Source organism: Kryptolebias marmoratus, linkage group LG4 (assembly GCF_001649575.2).
Source record: "Kryptolebias marmoratus isolate JLee-2015 linkage group LG4, ASM164957v2, whole genome shotgun sequence".
Classification (NCBI taxonomy): Eukaryota; Metazoa; Chordata; class Actinopteri; order Cyprinodontiformes; family Rivulidae; genus Kryptolebias; species Kryptolebias marmoratus.
The window spans coordinates 21508463-21528136 of record NC_051433.1 but is presented as its reverse complement, the minus strand read 5'-3'; the positions used below and the strand labels follow the sequence as shown (position 1 = coordinate 21528136).

The window sequence follows — 19674 nt, the reverse complement described above, 5'->3', positions numbered from 1 at the left end:
ACAACCGTGCATGAACGCACTCACACCTAGAGTCAATTTAGATTCTCCAATTCATCTTACATGTTTTTGGACTGTTGGAGGAAAACTGCAGAGCCTGTAGAAAACCCATGCATGCATGGGGAGTATATGCAAGCTCCACGCAGAAAGCTGAACTTAGGACCTTCTTGCAGTGAAGCAACAACCAACTGCTCCATTGTGCAGCCATACTGGAACATCCACTATTTTTGTTTTTTTTACAATCCAAAAAAGAGAGACAATATTTAAATAAATCACCATCAACTTACAAAGGGGACACACTGGAATAATTTGAGAAAAACAGTATTTTTGAACGTTTATAGCCTCCACCAATGAAACCAGCTATAGTTTATTACCCATAATTCACATGATCTTTCACCGTTCATGCATCATGACAGCCCTTTCATAGCTGTTTTATTGTATTAAAAACAAGCAAACTGCAAAATTGCAGTACATGAGAGAGAAAGAGAGAGAAGAAGAGCCTTTAATTTCAGGCATTTAAAGCATAAATAAGGAACTTCTTGTGTTGTGCATTTTACTTCATTTGTAGCGCCTCACAGCTGCTGGACAGATACAGGCTGGAAATGCTGCCATCTGTTGGATTTTTATTGTAATTACCTCATTTAAAACTGACTGATGCCTATGCTGCCTTTTTTGACTATGGGAATATTGTAATTCAATCCACTTAATACAGGTTTAGAAACGCGTCATGTCATGTGTCTACTAGCTATCGTTACACAGTCAAATATATGATTTTACATTATTTTAAGGAGAGTTTAAATTTACAACTGTACCGCAAAGCTTTTAGTGTTATTCCTGTAGATGTTTGTATTTCCTACGGTCAGCTCGGACATTTGAAGTAACTTAAACATGGCGGAGATGGATGAGCCGTAAGTAGCCGCCAAGGAAAAGAAGCGAGAAACCCCGAAAGATGCTTTCAGATCTCTTGAACTTATGAGAGCACAGCGTGAATGAACCTTCTTTTATTCTCTCTTTTATAGGGAGAAGAAAAGAAGCAGAGTAGTGGAGCTGACTGAGAAGTTAGTGATCAATTAGAACTGGCGGAAGGTTTGAGGTTTCTAGACAGGAAGTAGGTTGGCGTTGAAAAAGAAAACTAACCTGGTTGTAAACAAACGACTCGAGTAGCTAGTTAAAGGAGTAATATCTAGGTTAGTCGATCGTAAGTACCTAATATGCTTCACAGTGAATGTGTGTTTAGTCAGAGGTCTAACATCTGTTTTGTCTTTAGAAGATATTTATGGAAGGCTAATCATTTATGTCAGGAGCTGAGGAAAACGAGGGTCAGAAACGCTTACCTGTCAGACTGGAAAGTCTGCTAGACAATTTTAGTTACAGAAAAGGTTACACCTTTAACTGGTGCTTATATAGGGCAGGTATTAAACACAAGTGGGTTTCTTATCAGCATGTCTATTTAATTATCTAAGCATAGTCTGTGTAAACCTCTCCTACACTCACTGACATTAGATCCATCCTGCCTTAACAATCCTTCACTTGTCAAACATTCATTCTGTCAGAGATTCTGCCGATGTCAAATCCTAATGTCATCTTCAGGATGGTGGTGGACGGAGGCTGTGGGGGTACCTGTGAATGGGAAGGCCGATGGAACCACGTCAAGAAGTTCCTGGAGAGATCGGGACCGTTTACACATCCGGACTTTGAGGCCGGCGCAGAGGTAGAAGCTTAATCAGATGTTTTGATGCCACCTGTTCTGTACTCCGTGTGCATTTTGTCTGACATGTCTCAATAATCTTTTATAACAGTGTTTGGAGTTTTTGTTAGAAACCTGCAAAATCCTGGTCATTGGTGCTGGTGGACTGGGTTGTGAGCTGCTGAAAGACCTGGTACGTTTAAAGTGACTTTGTCATTTAATAAACACTGATTATTATTGAAGTATTAACATGTGGTCAACATTTGGTTTTCTGCTCTCCACTCTGTCACTCAGGCTCTATCAGGCTTTCGAAACATTAATGTGGTTGACATGGACACCATCGATGTTTCCAACCTGAATCGTCAGTTCCTCTTCAGGTCAGTGTACTTGTAATTGTGATACCTGTTGTTACTTCATGTTAACAGAAAAGCAGAGACGATCGTTTTTAAACGTTTGTATTTTTCGCCAGGTCCAAAGATGTGGGACGACCAAAGGCAGATGTTGCGGCTGATTTTATCAACAGCCGGATTCCTGGGTGCCGTGTGGTCCCGTATCCTTTCGTTCACTTGTCGTTCTTCCTTGATAAAAAAAAATCTCAGAAGTTGTATTTTAATTTACTCTACACATGCTTGATGTTAAGGCAGTAAAAGCAAATGAGCATTTTGCTCAAAAATGATTTTTTTCTTAATAATTTGTGCAGACATTTTAAGAAAATTCAAGATTTAGATGAGACATTTTACAGACGTAAGTATCTTAAGGACCACTAATTTCCATTTGTTTTCATACTTTAACTACTATGGTGATCCATTTACTTTTAGCCTTTTAACATTTGGAAGTTACTTTTATAAAAATCAACTTACGACAAGCAACAACATTCAACGGCTTTTACGGTTTGACGGGATTTATTGAATTCTGGATGTAATGGTGGCTTTGAGTCATCAGTTCATGTTTCACTCGTTGGACTATTTCATCGTTCAGTTCAAAAGAAACTCACGTATCACCTCGTTTGCATCTAGAATTCCATATTATTGTCTGCGGGCTCGACTCCATCGTTGCCCGGCGGTGGATAAATGGTATGCTGGTAAGTTGTTTTCTTTTTCACTGAAATCTTAAAATGTTCTACATTCTTTTTGCTGCTTTGTTTTAATGTGATGGCTAAAGGTTCAGCCGTCTGTGTTGCTGTGCAGCTGTCGTTGCTGGTGTACGAGGATGGTGAAATGGATCAGTCCTCCATCATCCCGTTTGTTGACGGTGGGACTGAAGGCTTTAAAGGCAATGCCCGGGTCATTCTCCCTGGCATGACTGCTTGCATTGACTGTACACTTGAGCTTTATCCTCCTCAGGCAAGTCAGCGCATCGTGGTGTAAAATAACATCTTTGTGCAGATCCTATTTGTTTGCTAACATCCTCCTGTTCGTATAGATCAACTTCCCCATGTGCACAATAGCCTCAATGCCTCGCTTGCCTGAGCATTGCATTGAATACGTACAAATCCTGCAGTGGCCTAAAGAGGTGCCATTTGGAGGTAAAGGTCACACTACTGTTGCTTTTCTTTGCCATGTTTTATTGCTGCTTCACTATGAGTTAGTGTTTGTTTGTTTACTTGCGTGCATTTTTGATTAGACGGGGTTGCCCTGGATGGAGACGACCCAGAGCACATCCAGTGGGTGTTCCAGAGGTCTCTGGAAAGGGCAGCAGAGTTCAACATAACAGGAGTCACTTATAGATTAACGCAGGGTGAGTGTGAAAAGCACGTCCGGCGCATGACTAGTTTTTCTACCACTCCTCTGGGAAATGAGCCAAGGTATATAAAGCATAACAAACTCTTGCTATATGACTCACTGTGGGTCCTTTGACTCTGGTCTGCGTCAGTGAAACCTTCATTTGTGCAAAAAGGTTTACATTTTGGAACATGTTTTCTCGATGTTCACTTTAATTAGAATATCTGCCTAGCTCTTAATTCTTTCGCTAGAAGCCTTTTTATTTGAATGTAAAGTTAATGAGTGAACCAAACAGGTTTTCTTTAAATATCGCAGGCGTCGTAAAGAGGATAATCCCAGCTGTAGCCTCTACAAATGCTGTCATTGCTGGTAAGTAGTTAAGACTGGAACGTAATTCAGTCGAGACCTAAGATCCTGTTTGAGTTAATCATTTATAAATAGTCCTGATCAAACTCCTGTCAATATTTTTCTCTGTTTTATTTCACCCAGCTGCCTGTGCAACGGAGGTGTTCAAATTAGCAACAAGGTAAGTTTTAAATCTTTTTTGCTGCCTTGTCCACAAAAAAAATTGGTCTGCAGTTTGTACCTTTTCCCCATTTCTCATGATGCAACCCGTCTTGTGTAGTGCCTATGTGCCTCTCAGTAACTACATGGTGTTCAATGACGTTGATGGCCTGTACACCTACACTTTTGAGGCTGAACGAAAGGTTTCGTTTTTGAATTCTCACCTCTAGTTCATACGTGCTACAGAGATTGAATTGTCCTGTTTAATCGAGCTGTATCTGCTTCTCTTCCTGGTGTAGGAAAACTGCTCAGCTTGTAGCCAAGTTCCTCTGGATCTGCACTTTTCTCCGTCTTCCAAACTCCAGGAGGTGTTGGACTACCTGACTGAGAGTGCCTCCTTGTATGTTTCTCTGCCAGGCAGAATTATGGTCATACTTTATTTATATGCTTCAGTTTTTGACAATTCAGTACGATATTTGTTTTTGCAGACAAATGAAATCACCTGCTTTGACGGCAACAGTCGAGGGAAAAGGCAAAACTTTATATTTACAGGTAAAGTTTGTTTATTCTCTTTTAAATTCAATCCCATTTTAAAATATTCTGAAAAAAAAAAAGTCTAACTGGGCACATTTACAAGTTTTGGCTTCATCTGAAGTTTCTTCTTTTGACAGTCTGTTGCATCAATTGAGCAGAGGACACGACCAAATCTATCCAAAACCTTAAAAGGTGAGGTGCTTCACTGACATTTCTGCATAGAATTGTGACTGCCCAAATGAATATATTATGTGTATTCAATGGTGTTGACGTGTTTTTTTTCAGAGTTGGGACTGAAAGACAGACAAGAACTGGCCGTAGCTGATATCACCACACCCCAAACCATGTTGTTCAGACTTTGCTTAACTTAATAACTAGAATAGTTTGCTGCATATTCATTCAAACTGGTAATCAGTATAACTAGTTTGACTGGTGTAATGTAATTATTGATAGAAGTCGATGTTTTGCACTGAAAAGCCAAACTATTGGTTAAACCTTGTCATATTTTGATGATTATTTGCCTATTTTTTTGCGTCAGTATATCTATGTCCATTACATTGTAGTGTGTTCTGTGCAAACAAGAAGATAAATAAGATGTTTTCTTTAAAAGAATATTATATAGATGGTCTGACGTTGATATTTATTTATTTCCGTACAGTTTTTTAGTTGCTGTATTATTAAAGTGTGAACTGGAATAAAATGGTTTTCTAAGGTGTTTTTTGTGTTAATTTATTACATCTATTTAGAGGGGCGACAAGGCACTAGTACAAACTTGTGAAGGTTTATGAGGCTTTTTTTCCCATGAGATTTACGTTGTTTTATTACTTGTTTTAATACCAACTTGGACCATTCTGTTGTTTGTTTTCTTGGTGAAAACAATTGAGTTTTCCACGACCGAGCTGAACAATGAATGCAGACTTTTTGCAATTATATAAACTTAACTTCTTAAATAATTTTAATATCAAATAGTTAACATTTTAAAATTGTTTATTGTTTTTTACTTCTGTATATTGCCGACTCTCGTAGTTTCATGCTGCCTTTGTTTACCTCGGAAATTACATGTTAGCTGAAATTATGCCTAAAAATGTATTTTACTCGAATTATACAAAATGTAGAATATATTTTTATTTAAAGAAACCGCATCAGTGGAATTTATTAAAGAGGAACGTACAACTGTCTGATTGGTTTTCCTAATATTACTAAGTAGAAGCGGGGAAATACCAAATTCCCAACCTTATTCGAAGGCAACATCTGACCCAACCCGGAATGGTGACGTCACTGTGCTACGTGGAAAGGAAGTAGCGAGCAGGCTAATGTTAGCAGAGCTACGACTCCAAGAGCGACCAAAACAAACCATGACGGCCGAGCAGAGGAGCTGAAAAAAGGCCGGATTAATCATGGGATTTAACGACAGTTGTCGCAGACTCTTCGATGAGGCATATTTACCGATACATCTTTTTACATGACTGACTTGTAGTGAGCATCTTTTTTTAAAGTGTGAATTTACCCTTTTTCCAGCTGAAAACTATCTGACTGTCGGAGTGCTTTGGCTAACGACAACTTCCAGCTTCTGAAACTAGTTTTGTTGGAGCTCGCCGTCCTCGGAGTTTCACAGGACAGAACCAGTTTGGAGATATGCCAACAGGTTATCGTGGACTAATGTAAATAAATAAATAAATATGCGGAAAGTGGTGAAGTGACAGACTGTGTCTCAACGCTCAAACCGTTAAAGTCAACAAATTGTGTTGCTAACTAGCTTAGCTTCAGGATGAGTTGGTTCAACGCTTCTCACCTGTCCAGCTTCGCTAAACAGGCTTTAACAACAGCCCAGAAGTCAATTGACCGTGTTTTGGACATCAAAGAGGAGGACCAATGGGGTGACACAACTGTGATACCCTATAATGGTAAGCATATAGTGGTAGCAGCAAATGTGCATAAAATGTGAGAAACTGTATCAAACAAAAGGTTCAACTTAATGTTCAATTCTCTTTAGATACTACTGTACCTGGCAAGCTTCCGGTAAGCGGAGGATGGGGTATGACGCAGTGGGAAGCGCCTGCAGAAGAAAAGACCGCCGCACCACCTGGTTCATCAGAGGCCATTACTACCCCTGTCACTCGCACTGTTGTAGATGAGTCTGATAACTTTTTCAGTGCCTTTCTGTCCCCTGGAGATGCACAAGCCGTGACCAAAACCAAGGTTGTGTCTGTACCCCCTGCTAAGTCTCAAAGACGGCCTCAAGAGAAGGAGAAGAAAAGCGAGGCGGCTGTTCTTCAGGCCCAAAACGATGAGCAGAGTCAAGGGCCCGTGGGGCCTGCTGACACAAGTTCTGAGAGTCAGACGGTGGCTGAGAATGAGCCTGTGGAGACCATATCATCGCATGCTGACACTATCCTCCTTCAGCCAGTTTCTCCTGCTGATTCTCCCGGTGATCTCCCTTTTAACTCTGACAGTAAAACGAGCTCTGTTAACACAGATGTTGGCTCATCAGTTTCTGTGAAATCTGAAACGGAGCACCCAGATGTTACGTCCGAACACCAACCAGAGAAGGATCTCGCCAATTCTTCTGAACCGTCTCCTTCTGAAGCAAAGACCTCTACCCCTTCAGATCCCTCGACCTCCACATCCTCCAAGGAAGTGCTTTCAGGTCATAAAGACACAAAGGCGGAGGATCGTCAAAATGACACACCCTCTCCTCCAGTTAGTGCTTTCTCCTCAGGGACCTCCACGACAAGTGACATTGAAGTGCTTGACCATGAAAGCGTGCTGAGTGAGAGCTCAGCCAGCTCTCGACAAGAAACTGGTGAGAGCAAAACTGGTCTTCATTTAATGCAGGGCTCCTTCCAGCTTCTCACTGCCTCCACCTGTGGAGATTTTCCTCGACTTGAGGACTACCCCAAACTCACGGAGAGCTGCGGCTCCTCCTCGGATGCGTTTGAGCGAATTGATTCCTTTAGCGTGCAGTCACTGGACAGCCGGAGTGTCAGTGAGGTTAACTCCGACGACGAGATCCCTGGCGGTCAGACTCTGGCGTCCGTCACTGCAGGCCCTGCTTCTTTGACAGCGTCGTGTCCGAAGCAGGAGGATGCCGTGGCGGAAAAGGTGGGTGAGGAGGAACAGGGTGAGGGTGAAGAGGAGGTATACGTCGAGACGGCAAGGGAGCAGTCGCTGGATGAGATGGAGGAAAGTGGGCGAAGTGCGACGCCTGTGAATAGTGAGCAACCAGAAGAGCTGGCGGAACTGGGATGTGATGGTAATGTCCCGCAGTTTGATTCTGCCTCTACTGCTGAAGAAAAGAGTGCTCCACCAATCACAGAAGAGATGAAGAGTGTCTCAACTGTCCAGATTTTAGAGTTTCAAAAGGTAACTACTCTAGATTATAATTGTAGCTTCTAGTATATGCTTTAAAGATTTGTTTATTGAACGTGATGATGTGTTTACCCTTTGTGTTTAATTTTGTTTTACTTTGAAAGGAGATGTCCTTTTGGGTATAAATCAACACAAATGTTTAATTATTCTTCTCAAGTTTAAATTGTTTAATTGATTAAAGTAATAGAATTAAATATAAAACTTAGATATATCACTCTCTAGACATGTTTTTTCTATAACAGCTTGGTAAACAAATGCAATTTATGCTCAGTGTAAATAAATTGTGTGTATTAAAGATCAGCTAATATGAGTTTTGGTTATGACTGATGCTGATCTTTAGTAATAAGGGCAGCCGATGGCCGATATTCAACACAGATTTTTACATTTTTGGTCAAGATGTATTTTTCATTTAACAAAATATGATAATAATTGCTTAATTTAACTAAACATATACTGTATTTAACAACCCTTAGAAGACCTGCACACTTGAAAATAATATACAGAAGAGCATTCTCATTTAAATAACCTAAACTGTGGATTATATTGAGCTGGTTGTAGCTCATATCAAATAGCTTTGGCATAAAAAAATGCAGGCCTTAATTAGATATCTTCATATGTCATGTAATTTATTGAGTTGCTCTGTTTTTAAGCGTAACATTGTCAATTTATGACGGTTTCTTCAACATTTGCTTTAAAGTCGTAAAATCCGATCACTGTGTTTTAGGTTATTGATGACCTGTCAAGTCGTCTGGAGAAGAGGGAGTCTCAGCTGCTGGCAGTCAGCAAAGACAAGGCCAAGTTGGAGGAGGAGTGCGACAACTTGAAAGAGTGAGTCTCACTCGTCTTTCTTGCAAAGGATTTGTAAGTTTTCATAGCAATGCAGCTGTTTTTGTCGATGTGCAAGTCAAATAAGAAAATGCGAAAACGTGGCTCTGAAAATATCCAGCTAACTATCAGCAGGGAAGAAATCGATTATTTTAAAAAAAAACAGTGAAACAGAACACTGTAAATGTGTCACTGAAACTCATCAAAGGAGTTTTTTATAAGATTGGTCTCATTGTTTAAATGCTTCTAAACAAGTTGTGCAAATTTTTCAAAGGAAGCCTTGACACTGACGAAGTTCTTAAACTCATGACTGTTTATTCTTCAGCGAGCTAATAAATTTGAAGGAAGAGAGCTCCACTGTGCAGTCCTTAAAGGACGAGTTCACACAGCGGATAGCAGACACAGAACGGAAGGCTCAGCTGGCCTGCAAAGAGAGAGACATCGCCAAGAAGGTAACTTTATTACTGAGTCTGTTCTTTCATTAGTTCTCATGAGGTCAATATAGGTAGATTTTATTCGATCCCAGGGGGAAATCCAAAATTGTCATATAGAAGCGCCACAGACAATTTTGAGATTGTAATTGCAGTTTTCTTTGTGCTATAGGAAATCAAAGGCTTGCGAGAAGAGCTTTCTACGAGATTAAACTCAAGCGATACAATGGAGCTCATCCGAGACAAGGAGGAGCAGATCAGAGGTCTGCTGGAAGAAGGTAAGACTCATTTGTCTTCAACCACATCTGCTTACAGAAGTTGCTCAGACATTGGTGTCCAAATTGTTCTCACTGTAACTAGTTTAAGACGTTTAAACATGTGGAGATTTATCTCAAGATGTTTCATTAGCCTGCTCAAAATACCACTTAACAAAAAGTAAGTACCTTATGAAGACATCACCTTTGGAAATATATAGACACCAGAGACTTGTTTTGTGTGAATAACGGCTCTGCGTGTGACTGTTACCCTGAAAGTCCGAATGGTCTCAGCAGCAGTCGTTGACTTCTCTCTCTGTCTCTCAGGGGAGAAGCTGTCAAAGCAGCAGCTGCAGCAGAGCAACATTATCAAGAAACTGCGTGTGAAGGAAAAGGAGAGTGACGGAAAGCTAATCAAACAGCAGAAGAAAATCAAGGAGCAGGAGGACGAGCTTAAGCACCTGCAGCAGGTCAGGACCCAAAACATCATCCAGTGTAACTAATAACAGGTAGAGCGGTCTTCACGTGTCTTTGCCAAGAGTGATCTAATCTCTTGTGTCTGAAGACAAAAGAAATGTAGTTAATAATTATTCATTTATTCAGTGGTTTGAAGTCACTAACTCTTATGGTTAACTTAGAGGTTATTCCACTTTTTTTTCCTGATCATCTGTTGAATGTGGGCAGGTTTTGGATGGGAAGGAGGAGGTGGAGAAACAGCACAGGGAGAACATCAGAAAGCTGAATGCCGTGGTGGAGCAGCAGGAGAAGGAGCTGAGCAGGCTGCAGTTGGACACGGACGAGCTGCAGGAGAAAAACAGGAGCCTTCAAGCTGCCCTCGACAACTCTTATAAGTAAATATTAGAACACTGCTGTTGGCCACTGAATACTGAGAACCAGAGGTCCTAAAAGTTGTTCTGTCAGGGCATAGAGACTGATGTGGACTTTGAGCACAACTAGCATACATTCACATGGTTTCCCACGTATTAAATACATCTTGTTTTTTCATCCTGCTTAGCTAGCACTGATTCATAGTCCTGATCACTGTCCTCCACATTAAATAAAGTGTAAAACGAACTATACTATAGCAGCAAGTGACGGGCTGGACTGTGGTCTTGTGTTGGTGATTACTCTGGATGTCTGCCAAGTGCTGTGCAATATCCTGGAGCAAGGGTTTGTGGCTCTCCTGCTCCAAACGGTGTAGGCAAACAAAGTGTAGCACAGAAAATTAAGTTAGTAAAAAAAAAAACTAGATCATGAAAGTGTTGGTACGTAGAAGCCTGCTAAAATTTTTAAAAACAAAGAGTGAGAGTGTTTTCTTCCAAAACGCAAGCTAAGAATGCGACAATCAAAAAATAGACAAATTTCTATACCACGTGACCTCTTGGAGAATATGTAAAACTTCTTCCTGCTTGAGTCTGAGTTAGAAAATTGAGGAAAGAATGTAAATGAGGAGCTTACAGTCTGAAAATTTACATCTGGAATGACTGAATGAATCAAAGGGTACAATTGTGTTGGTGTTACTGGTCGGCAACACTGTCAGTAGCTCCTATATTTCTGTTCCTCTGTGATCTGCTCTTTACTGCAGCTGAATCCTGCTCTACAAGCGAGGAACAGTTTGAGCCATTATATGCTAATTTTTGGTATTTTTACATATTCTTGAAAAGCTCTTCCGTTTTGCTATTTTCAGCCAAGGGTCACATTTTTCCTAAACAGAAAAAAATCAGTAAACAAATTGACTTGTGTAGATTGTCAGATTTGTTTGATAGTCGGAGTATTATTTTTATAGGGCTCTTCTCAACAAGCTCAGTTGATGCTCCAAACATAAATGAATGTAAAAAAAATATATAAATACATTTTCTTTAACAAATATTAGGAAACATGTATGATATGTAAAGTGTTTCAAAGCATATTCTGTGTCCAGATGCACAGACAAGAACCCCAACATGTGGTAAAACATGTTTTATGTATGAGGTTTGCGGTGATGATGGTCTTTTTCTGCATCTCTGCTGTCAGGGAGCTGGCAGAGCTTCACAAGGTGAACGCCAGCAGAGCCAGTGAGGCCGAGGAGGCAGCTCTGAGCAGAGAGACTCAGGCTAAGGAGCAGCTGAGCGTGGCTCTGGAGAAGGCTCAGGAGGAGGCCAGGATTCAGCAGGAGGCCCTGGCCAACCAGGTAACACAGATTATCATCTTTGTTTGCTTCAGATGAAAAGTACTAATAATTAATTTAACTATGCAACAACAGATTCTGAGTGATATTTGGTATTCATCTTCACAGTGGGCAGATTTGTGTGGTTTTTGCGCAGATGTTTTTAGCAGATGGCCTAATTTTGCACAGAATTAATAAGCTTTACAAAATTGTTATGAGCTGCTGTGGTAGAGCAGTTGACTTGAGGGATGGAAAGTCACAGGTTTGCTTTCCCGCCATGTCCATATGTTGCGCTGCTCCACCTGTGTGTATCTCACACGTGTGATGGGGTCCAATGCAGAGAATAAATTTTGTCATGATGATAACATAAAGTACTTTCTTCGTCTTTACGTTTTCTAACCGTTTGACAATAATTTAATGATTGCCAAGTTCCAAATATCAGACACACTGCATTAGCACAACTCTTCTAGACTTATTGGTCTCATAGAGTGTTTCACACAATAAGTTTCATTGACACTGTGATCAGATACACACTGTGCTCTTCATCACCCACACATGCACACACAAACGTAAATGAAGACAATGGTATGTTAGGTGTCCTAGTGAAGAACTTGTCATGTGGAAGTTGGGATTTAATATGCAACTTTGCAAATAATGGACAACCTGGTTTACAACTTGAACCTTTTCATGCCCTAACTAAACTCTTTGTTTGTTTTTTCCACTGTGTGCAGGTGGCTGACCTGAGGCTTGCTCTGCAGAGGGCCGAGCAACAGCAGGCAAGGAAAGAAGATTACCTGAGGGAAGAGATCAGGGAGCTTCAGCAGGTAATAAAATGCTAAATCTAATGTGTGTAAATTAGCTTTTTTTAATAAGAGAAGGCAACATTAGTTCATGCAGTTTGGACCGAGGACGGGATTTATTGAATAAAGTCCACGTTTCTCCTGCCTTACAGAGACTCCAGGAGGCAGAGACGAGGAACCAGGAGCTCAGCCAGAGCGTCACCTCTGCTACACGGCCCTTACTGAGGCAGATCGAGAACTTGCAGGCCTCGCTGGCCGGACAAACGGCATCCTGGGAAAAACTGGAGAAGAACTTCTCTGACAGGCTAGGTGAGGCTCTGGGACTCGGCTCTGTATTAGTACGACGACGCTCAAAACAGTTACCCAGAAAACTGAAGTATTTTTGCTTCATCTCAACAGTGGAAGCCCAGGTACAGCTGGCGGTTGCCGTGGAGAAAGAGCGATCAGCAACAGAGGAACTGTTATCCATTAAGGCTCAGCTGGCCTCTCTAGAATCCCAGAATTCTTTGCTCCGCCAGGAAAAGGCCAGGTTTCTGGCACAACTGGAGGCTGAAAAAAACAAGAGAGAGAAACTAGAGGATGAGAGCAGCAGGTAAACAGAAAACTGTGAAATTTAAGTCTGCTAGGTTTAGTGATAGTACTTTGTATTGATGCTGTTCTTCAAATAGGGATATAAATAGAGTAAATGTGCGGAGTTGATCAATATGCATTTACAAATATGTAATGTAGGTTTGAGTAGATGTTCCAGTTTATAATGATTCAGAGTAAAGACTGAGCACAGAATCAAATTAGCTGCTGCTGGTGCTCTTCCTTTTTTTTGTTACTGTGCAAATCCAAATGTTTTTAGAACTCCCTTATTTCTCTATATTATCTACTGAGCCAAGACTGCTGTAATCTTTCTTATGTAAAGAAATGAGGGATGTGTCAAGACTTTAGCACAGTGCTGTTTATGTAAAGAAAGTCAACGGCATAGATTTCCTCTGAGGGAGAAAACTGGCTCGGGGCTTCAGGAAGCCACGGGTCTTTTGTTATTCTTCTCGGCCTGTGTCTGTGCTCACTCATTTGTGAGGCTGCAGCGAACTCCTCCTCCTCCTCCACCCCTCCCCCTCTCGAGGGTGGGGAAACACTCGTGCCGAGCCACGTGGCTTTTTTGTCGCACCGGTTTATCTTCTGTGTGGAGGCAGGGCTTCTCACAGGGCCAGTGGCGCAATGGATAACGCGTCTGACTACGGATCAGAAGATTCTAGGTTCGACTCCTGGCTGGCTCGACTCTTTTTGATCTTTTTAAAGATTTCCGTTTGTGTTTTTTCTTCTCATCTACAAACAGTAATAAAGAGCTTGTTGTAAATGCTGCTTAATCAAGCAGTGATGCATACAGTGAAGGAGAAAACATTGGAAGAAAACTGCAGTATGATATAGAAAAATAGTACAATCTAAAATAAGTTGTTTTTATTGCTTATGGTTTTGATATAGGGAGCATGCTGAATTGACAAATCTGCGAGGAGAGCACACTCGCATGCAAGAAGAAACCAAAAAAGAAAAGGTACCGTACTACTTTTTCTTGCTTGTAATATTATCCTGTATGAAACCACTTCTCAAACGCTTCTTATTACTGCCTTTACTAGCTGCTGTTGACCAACCAGCTGGAGATGGAGAAGATGAAGGTGGAGCAAGAGAAGAAGAAATGCTACTTGGCACAAGAAGCGCTGAGGGAAAAGGTTAGGAGAAACATTGATTTGTTTTTTTTTCTTTCTTCGTTTTGAACTTGTTTCATTCAGTCTATTTAATTTCTCCCCAATCAGGAGCGGAAGGCCATGTCGCATTCTGGCGAGCCCCCAGCCTCGTCCACCCCCTCCCTGTCGCGCTCGAGCTCCATCAGCGGGGCAGAAAACGCTGGGCTGCACACCTCTGTTCTGTCCCAGGTGCGCCCTTCTTTCCTCACTGTCTTAGCTGGGATTTATTCTTTAACATAAAAAATGTAAAGTTAAGACAATGAAGATAAGTTTGGGTGTGAGATTTTTTTTTTTTTTTTTTTTTGTTGCCACAGGATGACTCTTTAGACCACTCGCTGGGAACAATGACCATGTCTATGTCAATGAATGGAACCAACCTGTATGAGGCAGCCAGATTTTCTGGAGGCTCCAGCATCATAGAGAACCTCCAGTCTCAGCTCAAACAGAGAGAAGGAGAAATCGCCCAGCTGCAGGTACTGCACTTTAGGAGTTCAAGGCAGTTCTTCTTCAGGCATCTACCTATTCAAAGTAAAGGTCTATGCATATGTCAGAGGCCGTGCATCAATATTTACATATAACCTTTGTGCTTTTTTTCACCCCGTGTGTTCTCAGCTTGAGATTGCCAATTTGGAGAGAAGTCGCTCTGTGATGGCAGAGGAGCTGGTTCGACTCACAAATCAAAATGATGAAATGGAGGAGAAGGTGAAGGAAATCCCCAAGCTGAAAGTTCAGCTGAAGGTACTAGAAGCATGCAGTACAACAAAATTCATTTATTTTCTTACGCTACTAAGAAAATAAATGAAACATCGGCAGTGTTAGTTTCTGAATTCGGAGCGTAAATTTATAAATCCTGTTTCAGCTTTCCATTTGAAAGGTTGCAAAAGTTGCATAATTGTCTTCTGGTTGACGTTGCTGCACATTTCAGGACCTGGAGCAGAGGCACAACACCATTCTGCAGATGTACGGAGAAAAGGCCGAGGAAGCAGAGGAGCTGAGACTGGATCTTGAAGATGTAAAGAACATGTATAAAACCCAGATCGACGAATTGTTGAAGAATCAGAAATAAAGTAGTTTCGCTCAACATTTTATTATACTTTTTCCCCTCCGTTTTGAGGCATAAATCAGCTGTTTGTGTTATTTACAAATACGTTCACAGGAAGGCATAGGGCAAACATTTAAAGTTTATTCACTGAAGAAATATTTCTGATCATTGTATTTTATTTAATTTTACTTATTATACATTTTATTTAAGTGGGAATGTTAAAGCTATTAAAAGAATATATAATGGCATCATTGAATCACTATGAAGCATGGTCAGTTTTTGATTAAAACATACCGTTTAAATCTCTGAAACATTAGTTTAAACACGGCTGATGATTGAACCTTTGACGTTGTCAAAGGGTGAACTGTCTGACAGGGTGAAGGATTTTTGCACAGCACAAGTTTATGACTTATTTCTTCATTTTCAGAACAGCTTAAGAAATGTATAAAAAAGGAAACTTGTACAGAGTAATGTTTGTATTCTGAACACAATACAAATCACAAAATGTGGTGTGTGACAGAGTAGTTTGTGATTAAGGTCCTGATTGTTGGATTTTAAACTGTATACATATGTAAAATGAATAAACATGTATTTGGGTGGTGGAAAACGTCGTTATTTAAATGTATGAAAGCAAAGTTTAATGTATGCACTAAAAAAAGAAATCGCTATACAAAACTACTAAAAAAATCCAGATATTTACCAGTTTTCTAGCTTGATTTATGTTATTTCCAAGATAAAAAAATGTACAGTTAAAATGAGCTTGAGTTGAAATAACTATAAATACTGAAAAGGATGACATTACACTGAAAAAATACAAAACCCCATGGAGCTGTAAAACGCTTTTCTATAAAAATGAGTTACTGGAAATGAGCCGATTATCTTCAATAAACGGAGTGTGGCGCCATCTGGTGGCCGTCGGCGCTCACCGCACTCCGTTAATATGTAAGATTTCCGGTGTTATGGCGACCACCGGCAACACTGTTGCTATGTGGGAGGGCAGGCTGTGCTTTTAGGTAAACCCGGCTCTCATACAAACTATTTCTAGATTCATTTAGATAACTAGAGATGGTAGCTGTGTTGTCGCTGGAAGTAACTCTGCGGCGGCAGTTTCCCCCGTTTCTCGCCGAGTTTTTTGTCACGCCTCAGCGGCACAGCGCCAATTATTGTGAGGCGAATCTGCTGACTTTCTTTGTATTGAACTAGTGCTAGATGTTAGCCACCGTATGGCGCATTTTAGGCATCTGCGGGCGCCTGAAAGTATTTGTCGCTGACTTGCCTCCCGTCGAAGATGGCTTCTGCGTTGTTCCCGCAGAAGCCGAGGAGTCACCGCTGAGCGCTCCTGCTTGTTGGCTGGCTGCAGACTTTAAACTTAATCCTGTTTCATTTGGGTCACTGAGGCAAATCCAACTCGAAGTCCGACAGCGACACAGAAGTTAAATAGGTTCTGCGTGTTCATATTTAAGCCTTAAAATGTGTGTAAAGTGGTGTCAGGTAACCCGTTACTCCCTCAGGAAAAGTACTCCACCCCCCTAAACTCTTCAGTGGTGGAAATACATTTAAATACATAGTCTTGAATTAAAAACTTTCAGTTTACAGGAGTGCAATTATAAAGTGCCATAAACACAAAGCTAAATTCTTTATATTTAGTATTGTATAAATAGGTACAATACTTGAGTAAATGTACTCAGTTACCTTTCTCAAGAGACTTCCCTAAAGATCATGAGAGCAAGTAATAAATGAGTGGTTATACTTTTGCCACCTATTGTTACAGTTTCCTGTTTTTTCTTCCTTCACATGTGAAAAAAAGGTTTGATGGCCATTGTTGTACAACACAATGAAGCTGACTGTAATGTTCAGTCACCATTCACTGATATTCTAAGCAAATAATGTATTTTTTTCCCCCGGCTGCAGAAGCTCACGCACACTTTTAAACCACGGAAGCTTTGCTTTGTTCCTAGTCAATGGCAACACCTTTTTTGGTAGGTCCCGTTAATAACAAGCAGCAGAGCTCGTTTGATCCCTTAGTTTTCAGTGGGAATTGTTCAGGCAGGAGCTGTGCAAAAGGTCCACGTTATTTCCTGCAACAAAACTTGCCCTTACGAGGAGATCCCGTCACGTTCCCACACGCCTGCTTGTGCCCACATGCTTTTAGAGTCTTGAGTCTGTGCCCCTTCTCTCCTGACAGTGTGCTGGCGACGGGAGGCGGCTGTTTCACATGCCTGCGTCACTCCGACTATGCTGCTCCTGGTAGCACTGGGCATAGTTTTTTCCCTTACTGCGGCGGCCACAGAGAAAGCTGAGGTTACCACCAACAAACCAGCTGTACCGCTGTTTAACTTCAGCAGGATCTACCTGCCACCAGAGCACGTTCCTTACTTCCTCAACAACAACAAGAGGGTCGCCAAGTTATGCCACCTGGACCCACTCTGCCCCTTTAAAGTAAGATGTGGACTTTGTTCCTGTAATTGCCATGTATGCTATGTTTGTTCTTCTGTTAACAGGCTGTTCTAAGGTTCACATGTCATCCAAAAACACTTGTTTTATTGTACTGTGAGCTGCAGATGGATTTGTCAGTTTAGTTAGCATTTGGGTTGAATAATCTTGTTTTTGAGAAGACGTTTGCTCCGGTGATTTTATCTGTCATGGGTTACCGGTGGCACTAGCTGGATGCTTCAGTGGAGTTAACGAAGGTGGCTAGATTATTCTCTAAAAGAAATGTATGTCTTCTTGAATTAAATCTTAAGTTTTTAACAGTGGATGTGTGTATTTTCGTCTGGAGTTGGCTCCATCTTTAGGTTAAAGCTGCAGTTGAAAGATGGTTAGAGACAAAGTTGGCGCTAAATTGTATGGGGCCCGAGGAGAATTTGATTGGGGGGGGGGCTCTTTTTTGGCTAAAACCATCTTAGTACCGCCTTCTCACAGCAACAAAAAAACTGTGTTCTACTCACATTTTAAATCTGACTTGTCAATTTAACCGTGCATGTTTTACAGCTTTGGAATCCATCTGCAGCAGGCTAGGAGGGGCCAAGTTTAGTGTTGCGTTCACAAGCAGTCACAGGAAATTGGCAATCACTTGTTGAGTCCTGATTACCAAGAGGCACACTGTGCACATACTGTGAGCCAGCTCAGACTAAAGTAGCCCACTGATTAATGAATTAGTGGGATTAAATTATTACTCCATTAACATAAATATCTAACTATGTACATTTTCTTCTGTTGTTCCAAATACTGTAAATTAGACCATTTGGTCAACCTTCCTTATGAGAGAATTGAAGTGCTCTTGGGGGCCCCCTGCTGGCCTAAAGGCCATTTGCAGCAACTGGATTTGGTTTGAGAAAAAAAAAGTTTTTGCATTTTTATTGTTGTGTTCAAAATGAAAAGTCTCTTAGCTCCGTTGGGTCTGTAAACCGAGTAGGTAATAATTGCCCCTCTTATTTTTTGTGTAAATTTGAAAAAAAAAAGTAAATGATTAAATAGTAAGCTTGTGCCACATTTTGACTTCGTATGCACGCTGATATACAAATAGCTACAAACACCTGTGTAGAATGACACTGTTTTTAACGACAGGATGCGCTGCAGAGTCAGTCTGTCTGCTGGGGTTATGAGAAGAACTGCGATTCAAAGAAACGCTTCAGCTACCCTGTTTGTACCAAAGCTGACTCCGGATGGTAATTTCTCTCATATCACATTCAAACACAAAGTACTTTATCAGTTAATATATTTATTTTCTATTCTCTAAGTAGGCCTTCATAATGTGTTGAACATTCAATAGGCTATAATAATTACCATAAGTTCTCCATCAACATTTTGCATTTTAGATGTACTTTTATGTACTGTGCTTCACCGATGGTACCTTATTGTAGTTGTTTTGCTGATCTGCCTAAATGTGCAATCCATTAGGGTCCAGTCACTGGATGCAGCTCGGGAACTTTTCTGGAAGCAGGCGGATTTTGGTTACGTCAAAGAGCGAATCGCCGAACTCAAAACACTTTGCAAGCCAGACAAGCCAGTAAGTCTGCTCATTTCCTCAGTTCCCAGGGACCTCCCGAGTCAACAGGAAGGAACAGCAGGCAGAAATAGACATGCTGTCCGGCATTAGAGTTGAAAGACAATTGACGCAAAAATATTTTACTGTTCAGAAAGTGCCAAACTGTAAGGTACAGACTTAAGATAAACGTGAACTATGTCCTGTCATCCCCCCCCCCCCCAGGGTGACTCATCATTAAGATGCAGTAGTCATACTAGATTCTGCAGAGCAACAAATCTTTACCTTGACTTGCGAAAGCCACGTAGAAGTCATGAGAGGTCAGTGCAATTAAATGTTACAAAGGAATTACTTTGCTCTCACTAATAAAAGTGATTTAAATCTTAACAATGCTTACACTACAGGTATAAGGAGGACTTCACTCATACTGGTGAAATTGGTGGACACTGCCAGCTAAATAGGCATGCACTTGCTGCTGAAGGAGATCACAAGAGTCCGTTGCAGTCTTGGTAAGGAACAACAAATCAACACAAATGATAGTACAGTATTTGTACTAGCCAAAACCTTAATCTGGGGTGTTTGCCCCGACAACAGGATCATTGGTTGCTTGATTTCATGAGAAAAACCTAATTTAAAACTCATATAT

General features: G+C 41.0%; 3 protein-coding genes and 1 non-coding gene across 9 annotated transcripts in view; all 4 read left to right on the top strand.

The window, feature by feature from the left end:
• Positions 1–756: 756 nt before the first annotated feature.
• Positions 757–5158, top strand: uba3 (ubiquitin-like modifier activating enzyme 3). 4 transcript variants are annotated; one of them, XM_017425157.3, is made up of 18 exons: positions 871–905; positions 1017–1055; positions 1588–1708; positions 1797–1877; positions 1979–2061; positions 2154–2234; positions 2385–2428; positions 2701–2765; positions 2872–3027; positions 3107–3209; positions 3308–3421; positions 3721–3774; positions 3895–3931; positions 4031–4112; positions 4209–4309; positions 4398–4461; positions 4581–4635; positions 4729–5158. In XM_017425157.3, exons 1-18 carry the CDS (start codon positions 886–888, stop codon positions 4812–4814), a joined length of 1386 nt encoding a protein of 461 aa, XP_017280646.1. In that variant the 5' UTR covers positions 871–885; the 3' UTR covers positions 4815–5158. The 4 variants fall into 4 exon arrangements, with proteins under 4 accessions (XP_017280647.1, XP_017280646.1, XP_017280649.1 ...); XM_017425158.3 differs by lacking the exon at positions 1017–1055 and having other exon boundaries at positions 757–905; XM_017425160.3 differs by lacking the exon at positions 871–905 and having other exon boundaries at positions 920–1184.
• Positions 5159–5750: 592 nt separating this feature from the next.
• Positions 5751–15650, top strand: tmf1 (TATA element modulatory factor 1). The gene is made up of 17 exons (XM_017425234.3): positions 5751–6347; positions 6437–7806; positions 8537–8640; positions 8963–9089; positions 9241–9346; positions 9650–9792; positions 10007–10173; positions 11336–11492; positions 12200–12292; positions 12421–12577; positions 12668–12860; positions 13742–13811; positions 13894–13986; positions 14071–14190; positions 14316–14474; positions 14614–14739; positions 14927–15650. Exons 1-17 carry the CDS (start codon positions 6212–6214, stop codon positions 15065–15067), a joined length of 3462 nt encoding a protein of 1153 aa, XP_017280723.1. The 5' UTR covers positions 5751–6211; the 3' UTR covers positions 15068–15650.
• trnar-acg lies at positions 13464–13536 on the top strand. The gene has a single exon. It is a non-coding gene; the product is annotated as a tRNA-Arg (tRNA).
• A 314-nt stretch (positions 15651–15964) lies between the features above and the next one.
• Positions 15965–19674, top strand: part of eogt (EGF domain-specific O-linked N-acetylglucosamine (GlcNAc) transferase) — a 13977-nt gene continuing 10267 nt past the window's right edge. For all 3 annotated transcript variants that reach the window (XM_037975301.1, XM_037975300.1, XM_037975299.1), the window contains exons 1-6: positions 15965–16056; positions 17229–17482; positions 18611–18711; positions 18944–19052; positions 19254–19348; positions 19433–19537. In XM_037975301.1, coding sequence (XP_037831229.1) covers positions 17279–17482; positions 18611–18711; positions 18944–19052; positions 19254–19348; positions 19433–19537 — 614 coding nt within the window. In that variant the 5' untranslated portion in view covers positions 15965–16056; positions 17229–17278. The remainder of the gene's footprint in view (positions 16057–17228; positions 17483–18610; positions 18712–18943; positions 19053–19253; positions 19349–19432; positions 19538–19674) is intronic.